At 37.3% G+C, this 10,216-nt stretch overlaps 1 protein-coding gene across 2 annotated transcripts in view; it reads left to right on the top strand.

Moving 5' to 3' along the window:
• Positions 1-10,216, top strand: part of WTAP (Wilms tumor 1 associated protein) — a 20,615-nt gene that overhangs the window by 8,926 nt on the left and 1,473 nt on the right. The window contains exons 5-6 of one of the 2 annotated variants that reach the window (XM_011975930.1): positions 2,961-3,139; positions 8,180-8,334. In XM_011975930.1, coding sequence (XP_011831320.1) covers positions 2,961-3,139; positions 8,180-8,334 — 334 coding nt within the window. Of the gene's footprint in view, positions 1-2,960; positions 3,140-3,358; positions 4,189-8,179; positions 8,335-10,216 lie in introns of those variants that run through there. The other variant, XM_011975931.1, reaches the window with a different exon arrangement.

The raw sequence follows: 10,216 nt of genomic DNA, 5'->3' as shown, positions 1-10,216 counted from the left end.
AGCCTCTCGAGCAGCTGGGACTACAGGCGCCCGCCACCTCGCCCGGCTAGTTTTTTGTATTTTTTAGTAGAGACGGGGTTTCACCGTGTTTGCCAGGATGGTCTCGATCTCCTGACCTCGTGATCCGTCCGTCTCGGCCTCCCAAAGTGCTGGGATTACAGGCTTGAGCCACCGCGCCCGACCGACCTGGATTTTAAGGTTATTTCAACTATAATGGAACCTAACCTTTTCCAGGTTTTTTTTTTTTTTTTCTTTAAACAGCTGTCACCTGCACAGGCCCGCTGAACAACTTCCTATTCTTCCAGTTATAACACAAGTGAGGTTTTGCAGACAGGGCAGGGCAGCAGGAGCAAAATCACAAGGAAAGGGCAAGATTATATATGGCAGATGAGGATGAAGTTTCAGGTGAGTGTGAAAAAACATGAGATCAGGCCTGGAATCTTGGGTATTCTAGAAGAGAGGGGGCCACTGAAGAATTTTTGAGCAAGAGATGTATGTGAGGGTCAGATTTAGATTCACATTTTAGGTAGATCACTCTGGCTTGAGTATGAAAGATGGATTTGAGTGGAACAGGACTTTAAGCAAGAAAACCAATTGTGAGGCTATTAAAATAGTCCAGATGAAATAAATTAAGCCACTGGTAATAGCAGACAGGACAGAGTAGGTGTTTTGGAGGCACAGTCAATAGGAATTGTTTAGTTTGGATGCTGTTGTGGAAGGAACGAAAAAATCTAGGGAGGAATCACAGTTTCAGGCTTATCTCGTTTGAGTAACAATGCACTAGGATAGAGCCTACAAAGATCAAATTTTAAAAGAAGAGTAGAGTGTGGTGTTAGGAAAACTGAGGAAATCCAGCATTCCCTCCTCCTTCCCCAAAATATAAAGTGATTAAAACAAAGGCGTACATAAAGTTCTGTACAATACGAATTTAAAATTGTTCGTTATATTTGGCAGTTAAGAGGTTGTTGGCCAAGGATGCCAAAAGATTGGATACCCCTGCTGTAGAGGAACTGTCAAGTGGGAAGTGAGAGAAACTGAATTTAAAGAGTAGAAAGAATGGGAGTTGTGTACTTTAGGAGGTAGGAGGGAATAGGTTAGGCAAATGGTTGAAAGGATTGGCCCTGAGAAGGAGGGTTTCTTACCCTCTTGCGAGTGAAAAATAGTGGAAAGTTTTGTATTAGGTACTTATCCTTTAAAACAGAGCTGCTGCTTTTACTCTTGGTGTTTCAAATTAAGCTAAGCTTAGAAAAAATAAAATACATCGTCAGGAGTCAATTTGTTTTTGTAGATCTTTTGTTTGTCCAGTATACTAAGTCATCTATTTGATTGTCTATGTGCAGTCTTTGCCAAGTACATCAGTAGTCAGTTTTCAGTGTAAGGCATAAGTTAGCCATATAGTTACTATAGTCTTAACTATATACTGTGTTCTTAACTATATGGTATTTTGTTGGTAAGTAAAATCTATCATTTTTGTTCACCTCAGTGGTATTTCTATTTTTCATTTAGTCTTTTGCCAACCAACGCAAAATAGATTTAGGAATAAAACTAACTTTGAAAACACTTTACTCAGTGTTCTCTTCTGTAGAACATGGAATTTATTCTAGTCAGATTCACCTCTCTTTTCATGATTGAAAGTGTTGACTATTGGGTCTTTGTAAAGCTAAATAGTAACTGAGTCTCAGTCAGTGTTGTAGACTGTTTTAATCAGTCTTGTCAGTACATGGAGTGCACTGTAAGTCATGGTTTATTCTTGCTCTCTTAAGTTATCTTAGCAGCTGGTTTCACATTGACTATGCAGTTGTAGTAGATTTTTGCTCAATGGAACAAATATATTCCCAAACTACTTAGTATATTTGTTCCTTTACTAAATTTATGTTAGAAAATTTCAACTGTAATTCTGTTTAAGCCTTAGTATGGAGTTAGATCTTGGGCCGGATCTACTTTGAGTATGAAGAAAATGATGAATTTAATGCTAATAACTATATTTCATATTTTAGAAATGTATTTTTAGTGTTCTAGTAAATAGTACAACTGAAGTCGAAATTGAAGGTTTCATATGTAAGTAGAAGGGTTCCGGTGTGATGGAAAAAGCTCTAGACTGGGAATCAGAAGGCTGGAGAACTAGAGTTCTTGTCCCAGCTATGGCACTGAACTAAACAGTTGGGTTATTTAATCTCAAAATAAGCAGTTTGGGTTAGGTTAGTTACTTTCCAGCTTTACAATTCTATGATTCAAATCTATTCAGAGGGAGAAAAAATACGAATTATACTTTATTTTGGCTTAAGGTCCTATAGAGTTTTGCTTTTATAAAGTTGTAACGGCAACTCTTGTAGCTATGAGTACTGTATGTTTTTTCCTTTAGAAATGCAAATGTGTATTTTAAGTTATAATCTTTCACCTGATGTATTTTTAGGGGACTTTACATAGAATAATTTCCATAGGCAAAAAATTAAAATAAGCAAACCATAAGACTTCATTAACTCTTAGGTAATTAATATTTTAAACTTTGCTTTTTTCCAGTGGGTTGTCAGCATTTTTAGTAAATATAATGTTGATTTTTGTTTGTTTTTTTGGTAATTTTGGATTGTAAAGTAAAATGTATGTAGCCCCTTTAAGATCCAGATTTGGAGATGTAATCAAATGGCCTCAATTCCTAAACGAATAACCTTAGTTATTTTTTAATTGACAAATAATTTTTGTACATATTCAAGGACTACTAGTGATGTTTCAATACATGCAATGTATAGTGATCAGATTGGGGTAATTAGCATATTCATCAAATAGTTTTTAATCTGTACTTTTTCGAGAAAGTTTTAAGATTTTTCTAGAGAATTTCAGGATCAAAGAGGGGAGGACTTAATGAAAGAGTTGGTAAATCAAGTGAATGGAGGGAGTTTTCCCCACTTTCTTATGTATGTTTCCTTTGATTTGGTCGTAATTGTTTCTTTTGCTTTGCACAGACTCAAATCCAGTACCTCAAGCAAGTCCAGCAGCCGAGCGTTGCCCAACTGAGATCAACAATGGTAGACCCAGCGATCAACTTGTTTTTCCTAAAAATGAAAGGTGAACTGGAACAGACTAAAGACAAACTGGAACAAGCCCAAAATGAACTGAGTGCCTGGAAGTTTACGCCTGATAGGTAAACAAATCATACTCCCCAGTCAAGACTTCCCTGACAGTCCCACTACGAGAAAGCTGTGGTGGGACAGCCAAGTACTCGTTTCCACACCAAGACTCAGACTTTTTGAGCCAAAAAAAGCCACATTCTTACACTGTCCAGCTTGTAATGGTTAATGTAAAACTTACCAGATGAACCTTGTGTTTCAGCTTTTTTCTTTTCCCCTTCCCCTTGCTTCAGAGGCCTGATGGCGTCGGACTATTCCGAAGAAGTGGCCACCTCCGAAAAATTCCCCTTCTAGAACATGTAGACACTTGAGAAATGTTTCTGTTTGAAGAAAATAGAGGGAGAAACAGAAGTCTTAAGTCTGTGGCACACTGTGTCTTCAGACAGTTTGAAGGAATGAAAACCTAGAGATTTTAAATCATGAATTGAACATGTAAAATTCCAGTAAAATGTAAAAATGGAATATGCATCGCTCTTAACCTTGAGCATAGTGACTTAGAGACACTGTGTATCAGTTTTGCCAATAAGACTGTGGACTTCATGATTGTTGTTGAACTTCTGGGTCAAAACTCAAATGAGGTGAATTTTGCCTTTAAAGGGTTTATTTGCTGAGAACCAACTTTTAATAGTCACGAGAGAATCAAATAATAGATGTCCGTACAAGTAGCGCATATATTTAACCATTTAGTTTGGGGCTCTATATTACTTGCTTGAGCCTTAATCAATGTGGTTTTATTCAATGGTTTGTTCTTTCAATGGTTGCAAAACTGTAGATTATCTTACTGAGGACTGTACAAACATGAAGGTGTGGTATCAAACTTCAGGTTGAAACTGTTTGAAGCATTATAAACATTCATTTCACAACTAGATTGTATAAGGATATTAGCTGTGATGACACTCACTGCATTATTTTTTTAGTGAATTTTATGAAATCCCCATTCCATTCAACAGGCACATGTTTAAAAGAGCATTGTCGTTGGTGTTAATGGGGGAATGTGTTCCTTCATTGTATTTGGGCCTTTTGTATTGCACTCTTGATATTAAATTAAATGTGCCTTGAAATAGTTGGTTTTTTTTTTTTTAAGTTCAAAGAATATTATGATGATTTTGTTGTACTCTAACATTTTAATTTGGGGGGGGCCTGTGGAGAGCAGATTCATTTTGGAAATACTGTTGCTGTGCTCTTCAAAGTGAAGGAAAAGGCGCTGTGCCTCATTTTTAAAAGACCTACATAAAAGACAAGGAGACTTGACACTGGTTACTTTTATGACACTTTGTCCCAGGGTACTGCAGTAGAAAGTAATTGCGGGACAGCTTCACAGGGTGTCTGCCAGAAGATAATGTGTTGGAACTGTGGGCTGGCCTAAGTAAGACATTTTGTGAATTGAAAAAAGGTATAGTGATCATTTCTAGCAAATTCATTTAATCATTTAGATAAATGAGGCATTATTTTCTTCATGCTTCCATCCAATCCTGGAGGTGAATTTTTTCCGTCAGATCATTCTATAAGTCACCAATTCAAATTTTCGCTTGGTGATAATGGAGTCTAAGATGAGTGGAAGATAAATGTTCCAGCTTGTCCCAACGTTTAAGTGCAGTTTTAACAAGGGTGACTTAAGTTCTCTCTTAATCATTCAAATCAATTGTAAGTATCTTATATGTTTGTGCTTTAGGGAACTGATTGTGGGGCAGAGGGTGGGTTGAAGAAGTGATTTGTGTGACTTTTCAGCAAGAAACCTGCTTCTAAAATTCTCACTATTTGTGAGGGTTGGAGGGTAAGTAACCGGATCTGTTTGAAATTAGCTTATGTGCTTGCATTAACGCTTTTGTATATATTTTATGCCATTTTAAGTTCACAGTAGAAATGGCCTAAGTATCTTTTTAGTATAATTTAGTAGAAAAGTAATTCACAAAATGTATTATTAACATGTATCAAATTTAGCAGGCGTCTTTCTTTGCCACTTAGATAACAGTCATGAGTTCTATGGGTTTTTTTCTTGTCATTGTTAAAATTTTCTCTTTTAATAATAAGATAATACATGCTTATATATAAAATTGAAATACTATAGAGAAAGGGGGAGATGAAAAGTGAGTGTCACTCTCTGATGTTACCTGGACATCCTCATTCTGTTCTCCAGGAGCAGTAACTGCTATTACTTTTTCTTGGGTATTATCAAGATAATTTCTATGCATATACAGTCATTTTATGTATATTATTTTAAACAAATGTGATCATACCATAAACACAGATGAGTTGCACCTTTTTTTTTAGTTGGTCTCTTCGGCATTTTTCCATTTTTTAGTGTATCTAGACTACTACATTTTTAATGGTTGTATAGTGTATTTCCATTATATTAAGGAATCATAATTTAAATCACTTATAAATTGATTTTTTTCTGTAAAATTGGCTGTAAGCCAGAGTGTATCAGGTACTATAAATACATCACTAATTTGAAACAAATAATGGCTCAGGCAATCCCCTGTCTGGAATATTTCCAGTAGTGGAATGGGTTTTGCTTTGGGGTGTGTGCGTGCGCACGTGTGTCTTCGCTTTACTGTTTTTTTGTTTTAATTTTGAGGAAGAAAGATTCTCAGAAATAACCTGTCCAGTTCAGTTAAAATATTTCATTCATGTGAGAATGCACACATTTTAGAGTGTTTAGAGGTGTATCTTTCAAAGTGCTTTCTATTATGTGTGTGGGTTAATTGATTTTAGGAATGGGTTTTTTTGTTTGTAATTTTAAAAAATTATTTCAGAAACAATTACTTGTAATTAAATTATTTTTTCAAAACTGTGGTTTTGTTAAAATTTATTTCAGTAATCACTAGTTTTAAATGTGATACGATTATCTTAGCTTAGACATTTATTTATTAAAAGGTATGACTTTTTAAACGAACCCCTTTTTTGCATTAGAATTTGTGACATTTTTATATGGGGTTAAGTCAGGTCACAAATTAATGTCTCTTATAGTTGTCTTTTTCCACTCTTTAAAATTCATACAATAAGAAGGTTAGTTGTAAACACCAATGAAATAGATATACTTTGCAAGAAGATAGTTTTGAGCGCATAGGCAGGAATTCCATCGCTTTTGACAGTCTTGCATATCTCTCATTTTCCCACTGTTTAATTTCTAAGTGGATGTTCAGTGGAGGCTAACGCCTGAGAGTGCTTATGGGAAATGGTGGAAATCTGGAGCTACAGTAGCAACGAACAAGAACACCAGCTAATAATGTTATGAAAGAATAAAGCCTTTACCACATGCTCACTGGTGACCTTTCACCCTTCGGCTCCTCTGAGCAGTAGTAACCCAGGTTTAACTCTTCACATATTTTCTGGAAGAAAGCTTAATTCCAAACTTCCTTGAATTACATTAGGTTAGAAAACATGCGGCCAGGCACAGTGGCTCATACCTGTAATCCCAACACTTTGGAAGGCTGAGGTAGGCAGATCACTTGAGCTTAGAAGTTTGAGACCAGCCTGGGCAACATGGTGAAACCCCATCTCTACTAAAACTCCAAAAATTAGCTGGGGGTGCTGGTGCACACCTATCGTCCCAGCTACTCTTGAGGCTGAGGTGGGAGGATCATCTGAGCCTGGGGACATCAAGGCTCCAGTGAGCTGAGATCACGCCACTGCACTCCAGTCTGGGCAACACAGTGAGACCCCCATCTCAAAAAAAAAAAATTATGCTGTAGGTGAAAGAACCGTGCAACACTTCTTCAAAGACTGACAATTATTTACAAAATGCTCTCATTTTTAAAGTTCTAAGGCATACTGAAGTAGTGTGTCAGGCAAGTGAAAGCCTCACTAGGAGAAGGAAAGACTAGAATTTAAAAAACATTTTAACCAATAAGGTCATTCTGAACTTACCCCAAGGACAAGAATGTCACACTGTCTTTATCCAAGTCTCAAAGGTAAATATCACAATTATTAGATCCCTTTAAAAGTGATCATTTTTTTCTTTTTGTCTTCATAAATAATTACAAGAACAAGCAAATAATTTCTCCTTTTATTGCTGAGGCTAAAGAAAAGCAGTAAAATTTTATTGGGAAACATTTGAGCTTTTCATTACATATTTGCAATTGCTCTGTGCACATAGGTTTCACTAGCATTTGGAACTAATTTGTGGAAAGTGTGACACTCCTAGATTGGCAGATATTTGCATGTTTGAATTGTGGTACGTGACCACTGGTCTTATTTTTGTGTCAAAAGGATGATCTTTTCTGTTAATAAAGTCTTTAAAAAAAAAAAAAAAAACTTAATTGTTGAATGTGCCTCAATTAATATAATAGATATATTCTTGAGAGTTATGGAAGATGGATGTACCATAAACTTCCCTCTTTCCTCCTTTTTTTTGAGACAGGGTCCCTGTTTCCCAGGCTGGAATGCAGTGGCATGGTCACAGCATCAACCACTTGGGCTTAAGCAATCCTCTCACCTCAGCCTTTCCAGAGGCTGGCACTACAAGCATGTGTGCCTGGCTAATTTTTACAAAAAAATTTTTGTAGAGTTGGGGTCTCACTATGTTGCCCATGCTGGAGGACTTCCTGTTAAGGAAAATCCTTATTAAATGTTTTTTTCTAGCAAGAATAAATATACTCTCATGCATTTTTATTTGTAGGTACTGATTTTCATAGAGAAGCATTTGTGATTGATGTTGCATGTACCTTTTCAAGAACTTTTCTGATAAAGCACTAGATTCCTTAGTGTAATAATATTGGTATAGCCAAGGTGTGTGTTAAAACTGGCTCTGTTTCCATTTCAGATGATAATTTGAGATGAAAACAGATGGATTTCAGAATTGATTATTGATACAATAGAAACAAGGTGTAGCTGTTTGGGCACTTTTTGTTTAGGGTTTATTTTTGCTGCTGTGTTGGCAAAATACTGAAATGCAGAAGATGGATGTGTCCCAGAAAAGAAGATGGTAATTATGGGGAAGCATCTGCTGTGATATAGTTATGTTTGTATGTGTGACATCTATCACTGTAATAATTGTAAGCAAAGACAGAGTTTTGTCTTCATTTTGTGATGGATGGCTCTTTCCTTTGTAGCCAAACAGGGAAAAAGTTAATGGCGAAGTGTCGAATGCTTATCCAGGAGAATCAAGAGCTTGGAAGGCAGCTGTCCCAGGGACGTATTGCACAACTTGAAGCAGAGTTGGCTTTACAGAAGAAATATAGTGAGGAGCTTAAAAGCAGTCAGGATGGTAAGGGTTTTTTTGTTGTGTTTTGTTTTGTTGAAAAGTTCTCTTAACTTTGCATTGGCTTTTTAAAACTGCCAGTCATGAATATTATAGGTTAGATTCTCTACATTGTTAACCTCTGCCTGTGATTGTATATTATTGTGAATGAAACATTTTTAGTTGAGTCAGCAAAAAAAGCCATATAATTTTATTGTGTTTATCCCCACCCTCCTAATTCTTTATTGTTCAAAATTTCTTAAGTTTTTGTTTTTAGTCGGGGGTAGGAGTTGGTAAAAGATAAAAGGGTGTTGTATTATTTAACAAGATGGACAAATTTGTATTGAGTGTTTGAAAGGAAGATATATCTTTAACCATTTCTCATTAATTGTGAATCTTAGAAACATGGGCAGTTTTCAGCGATCTGAAAGTAATATAGTTGATTGTATCTGTGAAGATTTTATTAGTGATAAGAGATTTAATCTTTAAATTTGCTGAGATAAATAAAACTTGTCAGCCTCCATCCTTTTTAGTGCAAGTGTAGCTGCATCTCTCCTGTTTCTCCTCTCTGTTTTTGTCTTTGTTTTTTTTTTAAGACAGGGTCTCACTCTGTTACCCAGGCTGGAGTGCAGTGGCGTGACCTCAGCTCACTGCTACCTCCACCTCCCGGGTTCAAGCAATCCTCCTGCCTCAGCCTCCTGAGTAGCTGGGATTACAGGCGCCCGCCACTGCTCCCGGCTAATTTTTTGTATTTTTAGTAGAGATGGGGTTTCACTATGTTGGCCAGGATGGTCTCGAACTCCTGACCTCAGGTGGTCTGCCCGCCTCGGTCTCCCAAAGTGCTGGGATTACAGGCGTGAGCCACCACACCCAGCCTCTCCTCTCTGTAAGGTGCATTATTAGTAAGGAAAATACCCAGATTCTTTGAAATTTAAAATTGAAAATTAGTGTCTCAGGTTAATTGCAAAGATGATCAGTAGCCAAGTAATTTCTTCTAAACCACCTACCTTTTCAAAATCTTCAGGAATTATTTCCTGTGACTTTTGTCCTTACATGTATAACAGTCCTTGGTTGAGAACATGGGCCTCTTTGGAGTGTTATAGAGGACCACGCTGTCCTTAAGGGCCAGAGCTACATGGAACTAAGGCACGGGGTCAGGAATATGGGGACTGGCCATAGTGGGTCCATAGGTAAACGTGAGTCAAACTTTGGGGCTGTAATCAGGCGTATGGCAAGATGGACTAAAACAATTTTAACTTGGTTGCTTAATACAGTTGCCCTCGGTATCCATGGTGGATTGGTATCAGGACCTCCCACAGATAAGCTCCTCATATAAAATGATGTCGTATTTACATACAAACCGATGTACATCTTCCCATATGAGCCATCTCTAAATTACTTAACAGTACCTAATGCAATCTAAATGCTATGAAAATAGTTGTTTTACTGTATTGTTTTGGGGATAATGACAAGAAAAAAAAAATCTGTACATGTTCAGTATAGACCCAGTTTTTTCTTCCTTGAATATTTTCCTTCTACAGTTGGTTGAATCCATGGGTGCATGTGGAGGGCCAACTGTGTATTATTTTAAGTATCTGACTTCCCTCAAAACAAACTCAGTCATATTTTAAGATTCCAAGCAAAATTGTTAAATGTAGTGCGATTTTAGAATTGTATTTGTTGGCCAGGCGCCGTGGCTCAAGCCTGTAATCCCAGCACTTGGGGAGGCCGAGATGGGCAGATCACGAAGTCAGGAGATCGAGACCATCCTGGCTAACATGGTGAAACCCCGTCTCTACTAAAAAATACAAAAAACTAGCCGGGCGAGGCGGCGGGCGCCTGTAGTCCCAGCTACTCGGGAGGCTGAGGCACGAGAATGGCATAAACCCGGGAGGCGGAGCTTGCAGTG

Source organism: Mandrillus leucophaeus, unplaced genomic scaffold (assembly GCF_000951045.1).
Source record: "Mandrillus leucophaeus isolate KB7577 unplaced genomic scaffold, Mleu.le_1.0 Scaffold160, whole genome shotgun sequence".
In the NCBI taxonomy this organism is placed as follows: Eukaryota; Metazoa; Chordata; class Mammalia; order Primates; family Cercopithecidae; genus Mandrillus; species Mandrillus leucophaeus.
The sequence above is the reverse complement of the archived record's forward strand: the minus strand, read 5'-3'. Positions and strand labels throughout refer to the sequence as shown.